Below are 21303 nucleotides of genomic sequence, written 5' to 3'. Positions count from 1 at the left end.
AATAATAATGATGCTGATAATAGTAGTAGCAGCAGCAGTAGTTGTAGTAGTAGTATCATCATCATCATCATTCTTCTTCTTCTTCTTCTTCTTCTCAGCAACAGCAGCAGCAGCAGCAGCAGTAGCAGCAGCAGTAGTTGTAGTAGTAGTAGTAGTAGTATCATCATCATCATCATTCTTCTTCTTCTTCTTCTTTTGCCTCTTCTTTTCCTACTTGTTGTTCTTCTGATTCTTCAATTCCCTTTCTTCTTCTTCTCTTCTTCCTGTGATGATGATGATGATAATAGTAATAATAATGATAATAATCTTCTTCCTCGTGAAAGTCCTCCTCCTCCTCCTCCTCCTCCTCCTGATGATGATGCAGTGTGTTGTAATGTGGGAGTCACCTCCTTGTGTCACACACAGCTAAAGGGCCAGGCAGTACTACTGCTGCTACTGCTACTACTACTACTACTACTGCTACTGCTGCTGCTGCTGCTGCTGCTGCTCCTACTACTACTACTACTACTACTGCTGCTGCTGCTGCTGCTGCTGCTGCTGCTGCTGCTGCTACTACTACTGCTGCTACTGCTACTACTACTACTACTACTGCTACTGCTGCTGCTGCTGCTGCTGCTGCTATCCTCCTCCTGATGATGATGTAATGTGTAATGATGTGGAGTCACTAACCAGTACTGCTACTACTACTGCTGCTACTACTGCTGCTGCTGCTACTGCTGCTGCTATCCTCCTGATGATGATGCAATGTGTAATGATGTGGTGTCACCAACCAGTACTACTACTACTACTACTGCTGCTGCTGCTGCTGCTGCTACTACTACTACTGATGATGATGCAATGTGTAATGATGTGGTGTCACCAACCAGTACTACTACTACTACTACTACTACTACTGCTGCTGCTGCTGCTGCTGCTGCTACTACTACTACTGATGATGATGATGCAATGTGTGATGATGTGGAGTCACCAACCAGTACTACAACTACAACTACTGCTGCTGCTGCTACTACTACTACTACTACTACTACTGCTGCTGCTATCCTCCTGATGATGATGCAATGTGTGATGATGTGGTGTCACCAACCAGTACTACCACTACTACTACTACTACTGCTGCTGCTGCTGCTGCTACTACTACTACTGCTGCTGCTGCTGCTGCTGCTGCTGCTGCTACTACTACTACTACTACTACTACTACTACTGATGATGATGCAGTGTGTAATGATGTGGTGTCACCAACCAGTACTACTACTACTACTACTACTGCTGCTGCTGCTGCTGCTACTACTACTACTACTACTACTACTACTACTACTACTACTATTGATGATGATGATGCAGTATGTGATGATGTGGAGTCACCCCCCTTGTGTCGCACACAGCTGCAGGGCCAGGCAGTGGAGGACTTCACACAGACCTGCATGGACTGTGTCATGGGGCGCGGTGACCTGCTGCCGCAGTGAGTGTTCGTTGGTGCTGCCGACTTCTTGGTGCTCCTGTAGTTATTCCTGTGGTACTCCTTCCTGTGGTTGCGTGTCCGCTGTAGTAATCCTGTTGTATTTCCAGTTATTGTGTGTCTGTTGTCTCGTTCCTGTGGTATTGCTGTATTTGTATTTGTTATTTCTTTTTTTTTATCACAACAGATTTCTCTGTGTGAAATTCGGGCTGCACTCCCCAGGGAGAGCGCATCGCTACACTTACAGCGCCACCCAATTTTTTTGTATTTTTTTTCCTGCGTGCAGTTTTATTTGTTTTTCCTACCTAAGTGGGTTTTTCTACAGAATTTTGCCAGGAACAAACCCTTTTGTTGCCGTGGGTTCTTTTACGTGCGCTAAGTGCATGCTGCACACGGGACCTTGGTTTATCGTCTCATCTGAATGACTAGTGTCCAGACGACCACTCAAGGTCTAGTGGAGGGGGAGAAAATATCGGCGGCTGAGCCGTGATTCGAACCAGCGCGCTCAGATTCTCTCGCTTCCTAGGTGGACGCGTTACCTGTAGGCCATCACTCCACATTACATAAATACTAGTATTCCAGTAATGGCGCGTCTGCTGTTTCATTGCTTTAGTGTTCCTGTAATTGTGTGTCTGTAGTACTCCTGTAGTTGTGTGTCTGCTGTTTTGCTGCTGTAGTATTTCTGTAGTATTCGCATTCATGTAATTGTGTGTCTGCTGTTTCACTGCTGTGGTATTCCTGTAGTATTTATGTAATTGTGTGTCTGCTGTTTCACTGCTGTGGTATTCCTGTAGTATTTATGTAATTGTGTGTCTGAGGTTTCACTGCTGTAGTATTCCTGTAGTATTTATGTAATTGTGTGTCTGCTGTTTCACTGCTGTAGTATTCCTGTAGTATTTATGTAATTGTGTGTCTGAGGTTTCACTGCTGTAGTATTCCTGTAGTATTCATGTAATTGTGTGTGTACTGTTTCACAGCTGTAGTATTCCTGTAGTATTCATGTAATTGTGTGTCTACTGTTTCACTGCTGTAGTATTCCTGTAGTATTCATGTAATTGTGTGTCTACTGTTTCACTGCTGTAGTATTCCTGTAGTATTCTTGTCATTGTGTTCTACTGTTTCACATGCCTGTAGTATTCCTGTAGTATTCATGTAATTGTGTGTCTGCTGTTTCACTGTTGTAGTTTTCTGTAGTTATATTATGTCATTGTGTGTCTGCTGTTTCACTGCTGTAGTATTCCTGTAGTATTCCTGTAGTTGTGTGTGAGGTTTCACTGCTGTAGTGTTCCTGTAGTATTCATGTAATTGTGTGTCTACTGTTTCAATGCTGTAGTATTTCCTGTAGTATTCATATTATTGAGTGTCTGCTGTTTCACTGCTGTAGTATCCCTGTAGTATTCTTGTAATGTGTGTCTACTGTTTCAATGCTGTAGTTTTCCAGTAATTGTGTGTCGTTGTAATTTTGTGTGTCGGTAGTATTTCTGTAGTATTCCAGTGGTCATGTTACATGCCTGCTCTGTTACTGCTGTAGTATTCCTGTAGTATTCCCGTACTGGTGTGTCTGCTGCCGTCCCTATCCCTGTAGTGTTCCAGTAATTAAGATAAGATAAGATAAGATAACTTTATTATCTCCAACTGGAGAAATTTGGTCAGGTGCATTATCACAATATAGACCAGTAAACAACATGGGGACCATAACTGTAAAAGCCAACAACAGCGCCTACAAATATTACGAAGATGCAAACGTAAATACATCGTTTCATACATACATACATCCACACACTGCAGGTAATAACTAGTATTCTTAATGTAAAAACAGAAAGAATTAAGAAACATTATTTGAATATACTTATAAACATAGCCTACTATACTGCACATTGATTATAATAGACAGATAAGATAAGAATAAAGATGAATTGTGGAAAACCACAACCAGATAATCAGCAAACACCCGCACCCTCCCACCCACCCCCCCACCCCACACACGCAGATAACTTGATTAAACAAGAGTAATAAACATATGTTCTCAAAATAAAAGCATTTCACATATTCGCTTTAAAAACATTTCAATTAATTATTACATCGTAATTATTAAACAGAAATATATTTAGTGTGTCTGCTGTCTGAGTGCTGTAGTTCCGTTTCGTAATAATAGTAAAGTCACATTTTTGTAACGATTCCTGTGAGCAGAGAGGAGGAGACGGAGGAGGCGGAAGGGACTCGCGGCAACAACCACGACAAGTTTGTGCAGCAGTTAGTGCCCTTGCTGCGTGTGGCGGCCGTCAATCCCACGATGCAGCAGGGCGGGCTGACGGGCCGAGTGCTGCGGTTCCTCTCGCTGCACACCTTCTTCAAGGTCACCAAGGCCACCGACGACATTCCGCAGGTAAACGCAGTCCCGTCTCCGTTTTCAGTTTCTCGAGGAGGCGTCATTGCGTTCGGACAAATCCGTACATCATGATTGTACTCAGTCTGGAAAATGACTGCATTACTTATTCTTCTTCTTCTGCGTTCGTGGGCTGCAACTCCCACGTTCACTCGTATGCACACGAGTGGGCTTTTACATGTATGACCGTTTTTAACCCGCCATATAGGCAGCCATACTCTGTTTTCGGGGATGTGCATGCTGGGTATGTTCTTGTTTCCATAACCCACCGAACGCTGACATGGATTACAGGATCTTTAACGTGCGTATTTGATCTTCTGCTTGCGTATACACACGAAGGGGGTTCAGGCACTAGCAGGTCTGCACATATGTTGACCTGGGAGATCGTAAAAATCTCCACCCTTTACCCACCAGACGCCGTCACCGTGATTCGAACCCGGGACCCTCAGATTGACAGTCCAACGCTTTAACCACTCGGCAATTGCGCCCGTCACATACTTATTCAATGTGGAAAACTATGAAAATAATTTTAGTTCGTACGTACTGTGTTCCAAGTAAAGTTACTACACAGTTTGTAAATGAACTGTTGGAATCCATCTATGATATAGTCTGGAAAATGACGACTCCATTCTTATGAAAAGAATTTTAGTTTGTGCATTCTGTATTCAAAGTAAAGTTACTACATAGTTTGTAAATGAACTGTTAAATTCCATGCATCGTCATACTCGGGGAAAATGACTGTATACTTATTCAGTATGGAAAACTATGAAAATGATTTTAGTTTGTACATACTGTGTTCCAAGTAAAGTTACTACACAGTTTGTAAATGAACTGTTGGAATCCATGTATGATATAGTCTGGAAAATGACTGTATACTTATAGTTTGTAAATGAACTGTTAAATTCCATGCATCATCATACTCAGGAAAATGACTGTATACTTATAGTTTGTAAATGAACTGTTAAATTCCATGCATCATCATACTCAGGAAAATGACTGTATACTTATAGTTTGTAAATGAACTGTTAAATTCCATGCATCATCATACTCGGGGGAAAATGACTGTATACTTATTCAGTATGGAAAACTATGAAAATGATTTTAGTTTGTACATACTGTGTTCAAAGTAAAGTTACTACACAGTTTGTAAATGAACTGTTGGATTACCCACTCAGACGGGCGCAATAGCCGAGTGGTTAAAGCGTTGGACTGTCAATGTGAGGGTCCCGGGTTCGAATCTCGGTGACGGCGCCTGGTGGGTAAAGGGTGGAGATTTTTACGATCTCCCAGGTCAACATATGTGCAGACCTGCTAGTGCCTGAACCCCCTTCGTGTGTATATGCACGCAGAAGATCAGACACGCATGTTAAAGATCCCGTAATCCATATCAGCATTCAGTGGGTTATGGGAAACAAGAACATACCCAGCATGCACACCCCCGAAAATGGAGTATGGCTGCCTACATGGCGGGGTAAAAACGGTCATACACGTAAAAGCCCACTCGTGTGCATACGAGTGAACGCAGAAGAAGAAGAAGGATTACCCACTCCATCATCCCCTATCCCTTGCCCCCTTCCCTGATGGGTGTGTATGCCTACGGCTGAAGCACGCTAAACCATCTGAATCTGAAGCCCCTTCAGACGGGGCCGTGGCCTTTTCCTGAACAAAATATGGTCATTATGGTTGACGGGCACAATAGCCGAGTGGTTAAAGCATTAGACTTTTCAATCTGAGTGTCCCGGGTTCGAATCTCAGTACCTGGTGGGTAAAGGGGGGAGATTTTTCCGATCTCCCAGGTCAACATATGTACAGACCTGCTTGTGCCTGAACCCGCTTCGTGTGTATATGCACGCAGAAGATCAGACACGCATGTTAAAGATCCCGTAATCCATGTCAGCGTTTGATGGGTTATGGGAAACAAGAACATACCTAGCATGCTTACCCCAGAAAACGGAGTATGGCTGCCTACATGGCGGGGGGGGTAAAAACGGTCATAAACGTAAAAGTCCACTCGTGTACATACAAGTGAACGTGGGAGTTGCAGCCCACGGACAACGAAGAAGAAGATATAGCGCCTATCCTCGCTCAGAGACCGAGCTTTAAGCGCTTTACAAACAGACGGTCATTTGCACAACAGGCTGCCTACCTGGGTAGAGCCGACTGATGGCTGCCATTGCGTGCTCATCACCCTGTACCATTCAGTCAGGTTTCAGTCATGCAGACATGCACAATCATACAGACATGTAACATTTTAATGCGTATGACCGTTTTGTTTATTTACCCCCGCCGTGTTTAGCGTGCGTTTTTGATCTTTTGCTTGCGTATACACACACACGAAGGGAGTTCAGGCACAAGCAGGTCTCTGCACATGCAGTGACCTGGGAGATTGGAAAAATCTCCACCCTTTTACCCACAACCGAGATTCGAACCGGGGACCCTCGGATTCAAAGTCAAAACGCTTAAATCACTTGGCTGTTGCACCCATCTGGTGCTATGTAAGCATCCATGTCATCATCATCATCATCCATGTCATCACCATCATCATCGTCATCATCATCGTCGTCGTCGTCATCATCATCGTCATCATCTTCATCATCATTGTCATCATCGTCATCATCATCATTGTCATCATCATCATCATCGTCATCATCATCATCGTCGTCGTCATTATCATCATCATCGTCATCGTCATCATCATCTTCATGATCATCATCGCTATCATCATCATCATCATTATTGTCATAATCATCATCATTGTCATCATCATCGTCATCATCATCATCGTCATCGTTGTCGTCGTCATCATCATTATCATCATCATTATTGTCATAATCATCATCATCACCATCATTGTTGTCATCATCATCATCATTGTCCTCATCATCTTCATGATCATCATCGCTATCATCATCATCGTTGTCATTATCATCAATCATCGTCATCATCATCACCATCGTCATCATCATCGTCGTCATTGTTATCATCGTCGTCATCATCATCATCGTCATTGTATCATGGTTGTGAACCCCAGTGTCAGGAGGTCAGTCCAGACTTCACGCCGGCCGTGCGGAGTGTGTGTCAGGCCACATTCTACAAAACCCTCATGCAGCTGTTGTCCATGCGACCCGGTGAGTTACATGTCACTTTTCTCTGTGTGTGTGTGTGGCGGGGAGGGGGTGTGGGGGAGTGCGGGTAGGGGGGTTGTTAGAGAGAGAGAGAGTGTGAGTGTGTGTGTGTATACATGTGAGTGTGTGTGTAAGTATGTCAGTATGTGTATGTGGGGGTGTGGGGGGAAGGTTGGGTGTGTGTGAGTGTGTTATATGTGTGTGTGTGAGTGTGTGTGAGAGGGTGTGTGTGTGTGTGTGTGTGTGATTGGGGGAGGGAGGGGTTGGGTGTATGTGAATGTGTGTGTGTGTGAGAGAGAGTGTGTGTGTGTGTGTTAGTGTGTATATGAGTGTGTGTGTGTGTGTGTGTGTGACTGAAGCCTGACTGAGAGACACACAATTGTGACAAAATCGTGTTTGTACTGATTTACCATAGTAATGTATGGTGCAGTGTTGGGACATTGTGTGTACTGATTTATCACTGTGACGTACAGTGCAGTGTTGGGACATTGTGTGTACTGATTTATCACTGTAACGCACAGTGCAGTGTTGGGACATTGTGTGTACTGATTTATCACTGTAATTTACAGTGCAGTGTTGGACATTTTGTGTCCTGATTTATCGCTGTAACGCACAGTGCAGTGTTGGACATTGTGTGTACTGATTTATCACTGTAACGCACAGTGCAGTGTTGGACATTGTGTGTACTGATTTATCGCTGTAACGCACAGTGCAGTGTTGGGACATTGTGTGTACTGATTTATCACTGTAACGCACAGTGCAGTGTTGGGACATTGTGTGTACTGATTTATCACTGTAACGCACAGTGCAGTGTTGGACATTGTGTGTACTGATTTATCACTGTAACGCACAGTGCAGTGTTGGACATTGTGTGTACTGATTTATCGCTGTAACGCACAGTGCAGTGTTGGACATTGTGTGTACTGATTTATCACTGTAACGCACAGTGCAGTGTTGGACATTGTGTGTACTGATTTATCACTGTAACGCACAGTGCAGTGTTGGACATTGTGTGTACTGATTTATCACTGTAACACACAGTGCAGTGTTGGGACATTGTGTGTGCTGATTTATCGCTGTAACGCACAGTGCAGTGTTGGACATTGTGTGTACTGATTTATCGCTGTAACGCACAGTGCAGTGTTGGACATTGTGAGTACTGATTTATCACTGTAACGCACAGTGCAGTGTTGGGACATTGTGTGTACTGATTTATCACTAACGTACAGTGCAGTGTTGGACATTGTGTGTACTGATTTATCACTATAACGCACAGTGCAGTGTTGGGACATTGTGTGCACTGATTTATCACTGTAACGCACAGTGCAGTGTTGGACATTGTGTGTACTGATTTATCACTGTAATGCACAGTGCAGTGTTGGACATTGTGTGTACTGATTTATCACTGTAACTCACAGTGCAGTGTTGGGACATTGTGTGTACTGATTTATCACTGTAACGTACAGTGCATTGTTGGGACATTATGTGTACTGATTTATCACTGTAACGCACAGTGCAGTGTTGGACAGTGTGTGTACTGATTTATCACTGTAACGCACAGTGCAGTGTTGGGACATTGTGTGTACTGATTTATCATTGTAATTTACAGTGCATTGTTGAGACATTGTGTGTGTACTGATTTATCACTGTAATTTACAGTGCAGTGTTGGGACATTTTGTGTACTGATTATCACTGTAACGCACAGTGCAGTGTTGGACATTGTGTGTACTGATTTATCACTGTAATTTACAGTGCAGTGTTGGGACATTGTGTGTACTGATTTATCGCTGTAACGTACAGTGCAGTGTTGGACATTGTGTGTACTGATTTATCGCTGTAACGCACAGTGCAGTGTTGGACATTGTGTGTACTGATTTATCGCTGTAACGCACAGTGCAGTGTTGGACATTGTGTGAACTGATTTATCGCTGTAAGTGTAACGCACAGTGCAGTGTTGGACATTGTGTGTACTGATTTATCACTGTAACGCACAGTGCAGTGTTGGACATTGTGTGTACTGATTTATCGCTGTAACGCACAGTGCAGTGTTGGGACATTGTGTGTACTGATTTATCACTGTAACGCACAGTGCAGTGTTGGGACATTGTGTGTGTACTGATTTATCACTGTAACATACAGTGCAGTGTTGGGACATTGTGTTGCAGAGCGTCAGGAGAAGAACAAACAAGTGCTGAGCTACATCGGGGTGCTGGCAGATCTGGTTGTGTTTGTGGAGGTCAGTGTGTGTGTGTGTGTGTGTGTGTGTTGTGAGTGTGTTGTGAGTGTGTTGTGTGTGTGTGTGTGTGTGTTTGGGAGTGAGTGAGTTTGTGTGTGTGTGTGTGTGTGTGTGTGTGTGTGTGTGTTTGGGAGTGAGTTTGTGTGTTTGTGTGTGTGTGTGTAGTGTGAGTGTGGTTGTGTGTGTTTGGGAGTGAGTGAGTTTGTGTGTGTGTGTGTGTAGTGTGTGTGTGTGTGTGTGTTTGGGAGTGAGTGAGTTTGTGTGTGTGTGTGGTGTGTAGTGTGTGTGTAGTGTGTTGTGTGTGTAGTGTGTGTGTGTGTGTGTGCGTGTGTGTGTGTGTGTGTTTGTGTTTGGGAGTGAGTGAGTTTGTGTGTGTGTGTGTGTGTAGTGTGTGTGTGTTGAGTGTTGTGTATGTGTGACTGTGAGTGAGTGTGTGTTTGTGTCTATATGTGTGTGAATGTGTGTGTGTGTGTGGGTGTGCATGTGTGAGTGTGTGTGTTTGAGTGAGTGTGTAAGTGTAAGTGTGTGTGTGTGCGTTTGGGTGAGTGTGTGTGTGTGTGGGTGGGTGGGTGTCACTGGTGTGTGTGTGTGTGTTTGGGTGAGTGTGTGTGTGTGTGGGTGGGTGGGTGTCACTGGTGTGTGTGTGTGTGTGTGTGTTTGTGTGTGTGTGTGTGAAGTATGAGGAGATGATGTGTGCATGCGAGGGTGGTGCTAGTTTGTGTGGAGGTGTTCATCCATATGAGCAAGCCCATGTGGATTTTTTTTCTTCAAGTGTTAATAAATTTTTTTCAGTTTTTAAATTTGATATCATAACAAGACATCCTCAGCATTCATAACCATACCATTTGTGGTCAGCTGGTTTGGGGATACCCGAATTGAATAGAACTGAATTGAACTGATTCGTGTTTACCTTTCAGAAACTGTTGTCCAGTCCTGATTCCGTGAAGCCAGTCAAGGACATAAGCGAAGCGGTGAGTACCTGTGCGTGTGATGCGATAATGTGTGACGTGATGTGGTGATGACAATGATGATATATTCGGGCACAACAGCAACATGACACAGGACACAGGAAAAGTGGTAGAAGAACATGTTGATAAAATATAAAAAAAAAATATATATATATTGATTGATTGATATGGATACTTATAGAGTGCCTTTCCTCGGTGGGAGACCGAGCTCTAAGCGTTTTACAAACACGGGGTCATTTACACAACAGGCTGCCTACCTGGGTAGAGCCGACTGATGGCTGCCGTTGGATGCTCATCATTCGTTTCCTGTGTCATTCAATCAGATTTCAGGCATGCATACATATACACTCAGACATGTAACATTTTACGTGTATGATCGTTTTGTTTATTTACCCCGCCATGTAGGCAGCCATACTCCGTTTTCGGGGGTGTGCATGCTGGGTATGTTCTTGTTTCCATAACCCACCAATCGCTGACATGGATTACAGGATCTTTAATGTGCGTATTTGATCTTCTGCATGCGTATACACTGGAAGAGGGTTCAGGCACTGGCAGGTCTGCACATATGTTGACCTGGGAGATCAGAAAATTCTCCACCCTTTACCCACCAGGCGCCACCGAGGTTCAAACCCAGGACCCTCAGATTGAAAGTCCAACGCTTTAACCATTCGGCTATTGCTGAAACTTCCCAGTCTGGGAACAGAATACAGAAGCTGTCATTGGCACAGTGCTGAAAGGGTTAAAAAAAAAAAAATTAAAAAAAAAATATTTCAATGCTGCTGCTTACGGATAGTATTTCTACTCCCCACATTGTGCTGTATTTTTCTTGTGGAAGGGACAGGGACTGCCCATTGACCTTGATGTGTTTTGCACCTATGAAGAACTGAGACGCCAACTGTTATGATTTCGCCGTATGTTATTACACTCAGTCGCAGTTTGTTCCGACGTTACGACGGGCGCAATAGCCGAGTGGTTAAAGCGTTGGACTGTCAGTCTGTGGGTCCCGGGTTCGAATCACGGTGACGGCGCCTGGTGGGTGAAGGGTGGAGATTTTTACGATCTCCCAGGTCAAAATATGTGCAGACCTCCTAGTGCCTGAACCCCCTTCGTGTGTATACGCAAGCAGAAGATCAAATACGCACGTTAAAGATCCTGTAATCCATGTCAGCGTTCGGTGGGTTATGGAAACAAGAACATACCCAGCATGCACACCCCCGAAAACGGAGTATGGCTGCCTACATGGCGGGGTAAAAACGGTCATACACGTAAAAGCCCACTCGTGTGCACACAGTGAACGTGGGAGTTGCAGCCCACGAACGCAGAAGAAGAAGAAGAAGAAGAAGTTCCGACGTTACGTCAACATCAAAATTGTTCCGACGAGTTCACTTTCGACTGCATAGCATGGTCACATGCTTTCCCGTTGTAACATTACCCAGATGCTCTAGACCTGTCGATCATGAGTCCAGGGCAGTCACTACTAACCTTGGTCTCACGTAACGATGCTCAGTTAATCGCGTGTATGTTTACATTGAAACAACATTGGGTGGACCAGTCAGCTTAATCGTAGCAGTTACACCGTGTTGTAGGTAGGCCCAAGTGTTTGTACACCTTGTAGATAAAATGTACTTTTGCTGATGTGACTTGGAGTCGGAGTGTTCCTACCAAATTTCCTGATTGTTCCTACACACTCTTGACAGGGGTTGGCATCTGTGGAAAGAATCCGTTCTAGTACCTTTTTTTTTTTTTTTTTTTCTTTTTTGGTATTTGTATTTCTCTTTTTTTGTCACAACAGATTTCTCTGTGTGAAATTCGGGCTGCTCTCCCCAGGGAGAGCGCATCGCTACACTGAGAGCACCACCCATTTTTTGGTATTTTTTCCTGCGTGCAGTTTTATTTGATTTTCCTATCGAAGTGGATTTTTCTACAGAATTTTGCCAGAACTACTCTTTTGTTGCCATGGGTTCTTTTACGTGTGCTAAGTGCATGCTGCACACGGGACCTCGGTTTATCGTCTCATCCAAATGACTGGCGTCCAGACCACCACTCAAGGTCTAGCGGGGGGGGAGGGGAGGGGGGGAATATCGGTGGCTGAGCCGTGATTCGAACCAGCGCGCTCAGGTTCTCTCGCTTCCTAGGCAGACGCGTTACGTCAAGACCATTCAATTTTCTGTGTTTCTTGACAGGTGCGGGAGGAATGGAAGACCGTGGTTGAAATCGTCAAGGCCAAAGCCGCCCAGGTGAGTTTCGTGTGGGGACTGAATGAGGATGGCCACACCATACGTGCCTCCTGTAACAGTATCATTTTCAGTATCAGTATCGAGTAGCTCAAGGAGGCGTCACTGCGTTCGGTCAGATCCATATACGCTACACCACATCTGCCAAGCAGATGCCTGACTTAGTCAGGCCTTGAGAACAAATAAAAAATAAAAATAAATAAATTTAAAAAATAAAAATAGAAATAAGTAATAAAAATTTTTTGAAATTAATAAAATAAAATAAATAAAGTAAAAATAACAAAAATAAATAAATAAATTAAAAAAAATTTTTTTGAAATGATAATAAAATAAAAATATAAAATAAAATAAGAAGAAAAAAATTTAAAAAAGAAGATAAATACATAAAAATACTACCACTAATAATAATATTTAAAATGCGCAAAATCTTGATTAAGTCAACTCTAGGCGCACGCACGCACACACACACACACACACACACACAAAAGATAAATAAGCAAATAAATGTAAAACATGCAGACACATGTTCACACATACACGTACACACACATGCATAGCAGATATGCAACAAACATGCAGTTTCACAGATATGAAAACACGATCAAATAACCATAAACGTACATGAGCACCAACACGCACACACACACATTACCCTGCATTATTTACATTATTTTTTATCATCATCAACATTATAATTGTCATTAGAACTAGTATTACGCCATGGCAATCTGTGTGACCGGTAACAGAAACGCAAGTCCACGGCTGACAGCATGGGAGAGACGGAGGCGTTCACGCTGCTCATTCTCCACCTGGCCTTTGACCTCTTCACGGAGCCCGAGTCGACCACCGAGCTGCTTCAGGACATTTATGTCTGTCGTCAGAAGGCCGTCAAGAAACAGAGGTCCAAGCGTGACGATGATGGAGGTGTGTGTGTGTGTGTGTGTGTGTGTGTGTGTGTGTGTGTGTGTGCCATTGGGCAAACCTGCCACCATAGTTACTTTGAAGACTCTACGAGTCGAAGTACTCAACTTCTTCTCTCCCAAGTGGGTTCATAATTTTTTTTCATCTTGTTTTTTGTATCCTGCCACCATAGTTTATTGCCACTCCTGGCGTGAACCTGAAATCAGTGATAGTTTATTGCCACTGTGAACCTGAAATCAGTGATAGTTTATTGCCACTCCCCACTCAATCATGAAAAATCTTTGTAAAAAAAATCACCAAACACTACCTTAAAAAAAACAGAAGTAAAGACAAAATGATTTTGTGTGTGTGTGTGTTGTTTTTATGGTTTGTCCATCCTATTGTTATTTCCAGGTTTTTGTTTTTAATTGATGATAATCCCTCCCCCGTCCCCACCTACCCACCCTTGACACCCCCCCCCCCCAACCCCTCCTTCCCCTCTCACCCCTCCCACCAAAAGACAAAAAAAAAAAAAAGAATGGAGATCGACACTTTGCTCATAGAGTCTGAGAAGAACTGCTATATAAACGTACTTTAACTACACATACTTTACCGTGACCCACCATTGCAGACTCTGACAGGGGTCTGATTCCCTGTCCTGTACAAACTACCCCCCAGCTGTGCAGAGAAAACGAAAGTAGCTACGATGGATAACCTCCTGGAAGTAGGTTGTAACCTCCCCTCTGTATCCCTGACTAGCGCCCTCTTTTTCTGGCAGCCATCTTGACTCCTGATCCTGTGCTCTTCATACGGCTAAGTTTTTTTTTCTTTTTGTATTTTCTTCCTCTCTTTTGATTCTTTGACGCTTTTGCTTTGTGTCTGACGAAGACTTCTAACAGGTCACAAACTTTTACTGAGCTCGTTTGGGCGATCGAGCGAGAATCAAGGCGCGATCGCAAGAGAAGGGGCGCTGTCTAAATGTACATTTCGGTGCCGTCAAAAGAGGAAGCTAGTCAGGGATACAGAGGGGAGGTAACCTACTTCCGGGAGGTTATCGGCCGTAGCTACTTTAGTTTTCTCCGCATAGGCGGATAGTAGTTTGCACAGGACAGGAATCGGACTCCTCTGCCGGAGTCTGCACTAGTGGGTCACGGTAAAGTATGTTAGATAAACGTAATTTTAGGAAGAAAAAAAAATCCTTTATCATTAATATTATTATTATCATTTAAAAAAACACAAAAAAACCCAGCACACACGTTGAATGTGTCCCCAGAGCCCCAGTGGGTGGAGGTGGTCACGGAGGTCCTCCTGTCCATGCTGTCCCGGGCGTCCAGGCTGGCCCGCAAGACCACGGTGGCCGTGTTCAAATCCCTGGCCAGCCACCTGACCCCTGCTGCCCTGCACCTCATCACTGAGGTCTGTGCGTGTGTGTGTTTGGGGGGAGAGGGAGGGGGGGGCTAAGGGGGAGGGGGAGGGAAGGGGTGGGTTGGGGAGGGAAGTGGGGGCGGGGAGGGAAGGGGGGTGCATGAGGGAATGTGTGTTGTGTGTGGAGGGGGTAGTGGGGGGGGGAGGGAAGGGGGGTGCATGAGGGGATGTGTGTTGTGTGTGGAAGGGGGGTGGGGAGGGTGGTGGGGGGGCATGAGAAGATTTGTGTATTGTGTGTGGTGGTGGGGTTCGGGGAGGGTGTGGGGGGGGGGGGAGCAAGGGGGGTGGGGAGGGAAGGCGGGGGGCATGAGGGGATGTGTCTGGTGGGGGGAGGGGGGTTGGGGGAGGAAAGTGGGGGCAGCTGTGGGTGCGTGTGGTGTGTGTGTATATGTATGTGTGTCTGTCTTTGTTTTCATTGTGTGTGTGTGTTTGGGGAGGGGCATGATGGGATGTGTTGGGGATGTGGAGGGGGGGGGGGTTATGTGTGTGGATGGGGTGTAGGGGGAGTGTGTGGGTGTGGGTGTGCATGGGGAGGGTGGGGGAGGGGTGTGTGTGTATGTGTGTGTGGTGGGGGGGGGGAAGGGTGTGGGCGTTTGTAGATTCTTTCTTGAATTTAACGTCTTTTCATTTGGAGTGATATTAGACGTGTCATGCGTGTATGTGTGTGTGAGATTGGGGGGTAAGGGGATGGGGATTGAAGGGGATATACAGAGAAAGGATAAACTAGAACTATGGAATCAACAATTCATAAATATCTGTGTAATAGCAATTAACATCATGAACTACAACAGAAATTAAAACCGAATATCGGTAAGGTCACATCATAGAAACACTCCTGTTGAACTATGTAACAGGGGTTCAGCAAGTTCAATCAAAAGTAATTGGCTGGACATTATTTCTTTTATGTTTTGTTCTGAGAATTTTCTAACTTTACATGACTTTGGAAGTAACCTGTTAATAATTTGACACCGAAACAAAATATGATTTTCGTGTGATTTGTTTACCACATACACAATAAAACGTTTTGGCTAAACTTTGTCTTGAAAGCGTTCAGTCTAATACAGGATACCAAAGTGGTTACCAGTGCTATGATAGTACGATGGGAAATTCATCAACAGAGAGAGAGAGAGAGAGTGTGTCTGTGTGTGAGTGTGTGTATGGTCAGTAGTGAGAGAAGAAGGGTGTGTCATGAGGGGATGTGTGTTGTGTGTGGAGGGGGTGTGGGGAGGGTGGTGGGGGGGCATGAGAGAGAGTGTGTGTGTGTGTATGGTCAGCAGCGAGAGAAGAAGGCACAGTTTTCTTCACGCTCTTTCCTTCTGTCATGAACACACGTCAGTCATTGTGTCTTCTTCTTCTGCGTTCACTCGTATGCACACGAGTGGGCTTTTACATGTATGACCGTTTTTACCCCGCCATGTAGGCAGCCATACTCCGTTTTCGGGGGTGTGCATGCTGGGTATGTTCTTGTTTCCATAACCCACCGAACGCTGACATGGATTACAGGATCTTTAACGTGCGTATTTGATCTTCTGCTTGCATATACACACAAAGGGGGTTCAGGCACTAGCAGGTCTGCACATATGTTGGCCTGGGAGATCGTAAAAATCTCCACCCTTTACCCACCAAGCGCCGTCACCGTGATTTGAACCCGGGACCCTCAGATTGACAGTCCAACGCTTTAACCACTCGGCTATTTCACCCGTCAGTCATTGTGTCAATGTTCACACATTTCCAGGTGCTGAAAAGTGACAAGTCCAAGAAAGATGAGGATCTGTTCGAATTTGAAGACAGTGAGTACATTTTATGTGATGTGTGGGTTTACATTCTTTTCTTGTGTGGTTGTTCTCTCACGATTAATGTTGAAACAGAGCTCGCTTTGGTTGTTTGTGGAGTGATGGCCTAGAGGTAACACGTCCGCCTAGGAAGCGAGAGAATGTGAGTGGTGGTGGCTTGAATCACGGCTTAGCCGCCGATATTTTCTCCCCCTTCACTAGACCTTGAGTGGTGGTCTGGACGCTAGTCATTCGAATGAGACGATAAACCGAGGTCCTGTGCGCAGCATGTTTAGCGCAGGTAAAAGAACCCATGGCAACTAAAGGGTTGTTCCTGGCGAAATTCTGTAGAAAAATCCACTTCGATATTGAAAACAAATAAAAACTGCACGCAGGAAAAAATACCCCCCAAAATGGGTGGCGTTCTCAGTGTAGCGACGTGCTCTCCCTGGGGAGAGCAGCCCGAATTTCACACAAAGAAATCTGTTGTGACAAAAGAGAAAAAAGTACAAATACAAATAGTTGGGGGTTTGTGTGTGTGTGAGCGTGTGAGCCATATATCTGTGCTCTGTGCCTCTTGGCTTTTTTGTTTCAGGGCCACTGTGCCTGTGTGTCTTATTCCAGGTCATTGTCTTAGTGTGTGTGTGTGTGTGTGTGTGTGTGTGTGTGTGTGTGTGCAAGAGAGATGTGTGAGTGTGTGTGCCAGTATGTGTGTGTGTGAAAGAGAGAGAGAATGTGTGTGTGTGTGTATGAGAGACACAGAGAGAGAGAGAAAACGTGTGTGTGAATATGGGAGAGAGAGTGTATGTGTGTGAGAGAGAGATTAAGAGAGACAGAATGTGTGTGAGAGAGAGAGAGAGAGAACATGTGTATGTGTGTGTGAGTATGAGAGAGAGCAGTGTGTGTGTGAGTGTGTGTGTGTGTGTGTGGAGATGAACAACTGGTTCAGTACTTCTTTCCAGCACAGTACCAAGCTATCAGTCAATGAAAAACGCTTGATAGAGTATAAAGTTTTAATGCAGTGCATGTGCACTGATGGGGTACAAAGTGTTAATGCAGTGCATCTGCACTGATGATGGAGTACAAAGTGTTAATGCAGTGCATCTGTACTGATGATGGAGTACAAAGTGTTAATGCAGTTCAGCTGCACTGATGATGGAATACAAAGTGTTAATGCAGTGCATCTGTACTGATGATGGGGTACAAAGTGTTAATGCAGTGTTGCTGCACCAATGGGGAACAAAGTGTTAATGCAGTGCATCTGCTCTGAATGTGATGGGGTACAAAATGTTAATGCAGTGCATCTGCACTGATGGGGCACGAAGTGTTAATGCAGTTCAGCTGCACCGATGGGGCACGAAGTGTTAATGCCAGTTCAGCTGCACCGATGGAGTATTAAGTGTTAATGCAGTGCAGCTGCACTGATGAGGCACAAAGTGTTGATGCAGTGCAGAACAACAAACACATTACATTCCTCCTTATTTCCAGTGCCAGCAAGCGCCAACGGAGACGATGACGAAGGCAGCAATGAAGAAGATGAGGATGATGATGAGGAGGAGGAGGAAGAGGACATGGATGTGGATGAGGACAGTGGCGAAAGCGATGACGGCGATGATGATGAAGAAGAGGAGGGAGATGATGACAAAGTGGATGAGGAGCTACGTCGATCAGTGAAGGCAGCATTGGGATCGGCAGCCGTTGCCAGCGATGACGACAACGAGGTGACGATTATTTCAGAAATTGTTGGGGTTTTTTATTTTTTTTTTTAATAATTTGTTTATTGATCATAGTTTCTTTCTTTATGCTTTCATCAGCTACAACTTCCATGTTCACTTGTATATATATATCTCTATTCCTTGACATCTGTCTACATAAATTCTTTGTGTAGACTTTGTGGGAAAAGTTCCAAGAGGTTTCAGAAAGATAAAAAGAGGCCATCAGCAACATGTCTAAGGATTGCTTCTGATATCAACAGATTCTACAGTCTGAATGTTTTTGGAGGACAGGGAGGGGCTGCACTCAGAAACAGTGTGTGTGTGTTGTACCGTGCGGTTGAACACACTGCACAAACGCACAAATACTTCAGGATCAATGGCCACTGCACTGGTACAAATTGATGAAGCTTCTCGTTTATGGTGACAGTTTGATCCAAATCTAACAGAAAGCCAGTGTCCAATATGTGATCACTTTCGACAACAGAGTAGTAGGGGTGGAAGACCAGAAAAAAAAAGGTAAAGAAATCTGTTTTTGTTTTTGTGTGTGTGCGTGTTTTTTTCACACGTATGACTATTTGTAGCCTGACATATAGGCATCCGTATTCTGTTGTCGTTTTTCTGTGCAGGTACAAATTATTTCTTCACTTTTTTTTTTTTTTCTTTTTTTTTTTGGACAAAGTATGTTGTGTTTTTAGAATGTGTACATCATTTATATGCATGTATGCATTATTCCGCATGTGGTCTGTGTGTGTGGTGTGTGTGTGTGAGGGTGTGTTTTTGTGGTTGGGTGTGTGGGGGGGGGTATGGGTAGGATGTGGGGGTGTATGGGTGTGTGTGTGTGTGTGTGCATATGGGTGTGTGGAGGTGGGTGTGTATGGATGTGTGTGTGCTTTGTGGAAAAACTGTGTATGTTTGTGGGCATAGGGATGTGTTTGCCACTCTGTGTGTGTGTGTGTGTTTGTGGGGGTGTATTGGTGTGTGGGTGGATGTGTTGTTTGTGTGTGTGTGTGTGTGTGTGTGTGTGTGTGTGTGTGCCGTGTCACTCACATACATACACAGAATTGTAATGATGATTGATATTGCCTGCCGCCTCACTCACATACACACACCTTTACCGGTCTCCCCCAGGAAGATGAGGAGGAAGACGACCTGAGTGACTCAGAGATGTTCAAGCTGGACGAACAGCTGGCGGCAGCCTTTCGCTCCATGAAGAAGCCGGGGAAGAAGGAGAAGAAGGAGAAACGACGCGAGGTCGCCAGCTTCCGGCTGCGCGCCCTTGACCTTTTGGAGGTCGTCGTCAAGGGCGACCGCTGCGGCGACTTTGTGCTGGTGAGGATTGAGGTTGTGGAGTTGAGGGGGGTGGGGGGTGGGGGGGGGGGGAGAAATTGTGGATAGGTGTGTGTGTGTGTGGGTGTGCTGTCTGTTGATTGCTTTTGTTGTGTGTGTGTGTATGTGTGTTGTTGTTGTTTTTTTGTGTGTGTGTTTTGTGTGTGTGTGTGTGTGTTGAAGCGTTCTGTCAATGAGAGAGACAATGTATTATGGGATTTAAAAAAAAAAATTTTTTAAGGTAAGCAGTGTATGTAGACCTTGGCTTGAAATATATCGGATATTACAGAATGGTAAAGCCATATGAATTGGCCATTTTTTGGTTTTCCCTTTATTGATATGTTATTCAAAATTCATTTCAAGTTGCAGTATTTTAGAGGTATTCAGACTTTTGGCCGTTGGGTATATATTTTCAGCATCAAGGCTTCTTTTATTTTACTTTTTTTAATGTGTGCATATTTTAGGATTCTTATGATGAAATCAACAAGGAATACATTGCAAAATGCTATGAAGTAGAATTAGAAATGAGCACATTAAGAAAAAAAACACAAAAAAAACCAGAACAGAGGGTGGTGTAAGTCTTAACTCACTCCTGACTACGGAACGCTATAGCGGTTTTGACAAATAAATTTTTTTCCACGTTTTCCTCATGGGGTAGCATAATAATCGCAGCTACACCAGGCATTGCGAAGGAGTCAAGGGTCGAACGGAAAGTTTCTTCATGAGGTTCCATAACTGTACACTCGCTGGTGAGCTGTTGACCTCAGCACCCCACATGACAAGCTAATCCGCATACGTATCGAAAATGGCGTCGCCGGCGATACAAGTGGAAATTTTTTGGAGCAAACTAGATCACGACAGTGGCTTTTTACCGCTGCTGAAGCGATTGAAATGCTTCAGACTGAAGGTTTTGACATTGACGAGGATGATTAAGACGTTGAATAAAGTATCTGCAGTGAAGAAAGCTACCATCAAGAAGGTACTGATAGTGACTCAGCTTCTGAGAGCAGTGAAGAGGGAGGGGGGTGGGCGTTCACACGACGTGAGGAAAGGGGTCAGTGGGTCAGGTACAGTGAGTTTTATTTCAGTTACTTTGTGTTTTGTATTTTTTGTGATTTTTTTCTTAACCCTTACAAATGGGTCGTCTGCAGGGAAAAGCAAGAGAGAAAACTATTTGTCCCGAGTGAGTTAATGTGATATTTCACTGAAAGTGAAAAATAGAAGAAGAAAAAAAAAAGAGGTCACCGTCTTTTTGAATTAATGTCCCCAGGAACTGCTGACACCTTTGCTGACCTTGGTGCGTCTCAAGTTCAGAGGTCAGCAGGGTGAAGGTCAAGGCCAGCAGCCATCAGACAGCCAGCAGCTGTGTAACCGTGCCACGGAGCTGTTCCACATTCTGTGTAAACAGAGGGTGAGTGTGGATGTGGGTGTGTGTGCGTGTGTGGGGGAGGGGGGGTTGTGTGTATGGATGTGTGTGTGTGTTGTGTATGGATATGGGTGTGTGGTTGTGGGAGGGTGGATGTGGGTGTGTGTGGGTGTGTGGATATGGGTGTGTGTGTGGGGGGGGGGGCGGGTTGTGTGTGTGGGTGTGTTGTGTGTGTGTGGATGTGGGTGTGGGGGCAAGGAGTGTGGGTATGTAGGTGTTGGGGCAGGATGTGTGTGTATGGATGTGGGTGGGTGTGGGGGAATGTATGGATATGGGTGTGTGTGTGGGGGGGTATGGGTGTATGTGGGTGTGTTGTGTGTGGGGGGATGGGTA

The 21303-nt window shown here is 44.6% G+C and overlaps 1 protein-coding gene across 1 annotated transcript in view; it reads left to right on the top strand.

Annotated features, from left to right (window-relative positions):
* LOC143288152 (myb-binding protein 1A-like protein) overlaps window positions 1–21303 on the top strand; it is a 64830-nt gene that overhangs the window by 24070 nt on the left and 19457 nt on the right. Inside the window, exons 11-22 of the mRNA XM_076596448.1 lie at window positions 1383–1459; window positions 3647–3842; window positions 6874–6970; window positions 9134–9204; window positions 10122–10175; window positions 12356–12409; window positions 13153–13330; window positions 14580–14722; window positions 16467–16521; window positions 17992–18224; window positions 19347–19547; window positions 20815–20955. Coding sequence (XP_076452563.1) covers window positions 1383–1459; window positions 3647–3842; window positions 6874–6970; window positions 9134–9204; window positions 10122–10175; window positions 12356–12409; window positions 13153–13330; window positions 14580–14722; window positions 16467–16521; window positions 17992–18224; window positions 19347–19547; window positions 20815–20955 — 1500 coding nt within the window. The remainder of the gene's footprint in view (window positions 1–1382; window positions 1460–3646; window positions 3843–6873; window positions 6971–9133; window positions 9205–10121; window positions 10176–12355; window positions 12410–13152; window positions 13331–14579; window positions 14723–16466; window positions 16522–17991; window positions 18225–19346; window positions 19548–20814; window positions 20956–21303) is intronic.

The sequence above is a fragment of the Babylonia areolata genome, chromosome 12 (assembly GCF_041734735.1).
Source record: "Babylonia areolata isolate BAREFJ2019XMU chromosome 12, ASM4173473v1, whole genome shotgun sequence".
Classification (NCBI taxonomy): Eukaryota; Metazoa; Mollusca; class Gastropoda; order Neogastropoda; family Buccinidae; genus Babylonia; species Babylonia areolata.
Note: the sequence above shows the minus strand (reverse complement) of the source record. Positions and strands in the feature narration are given on the sequence as shown.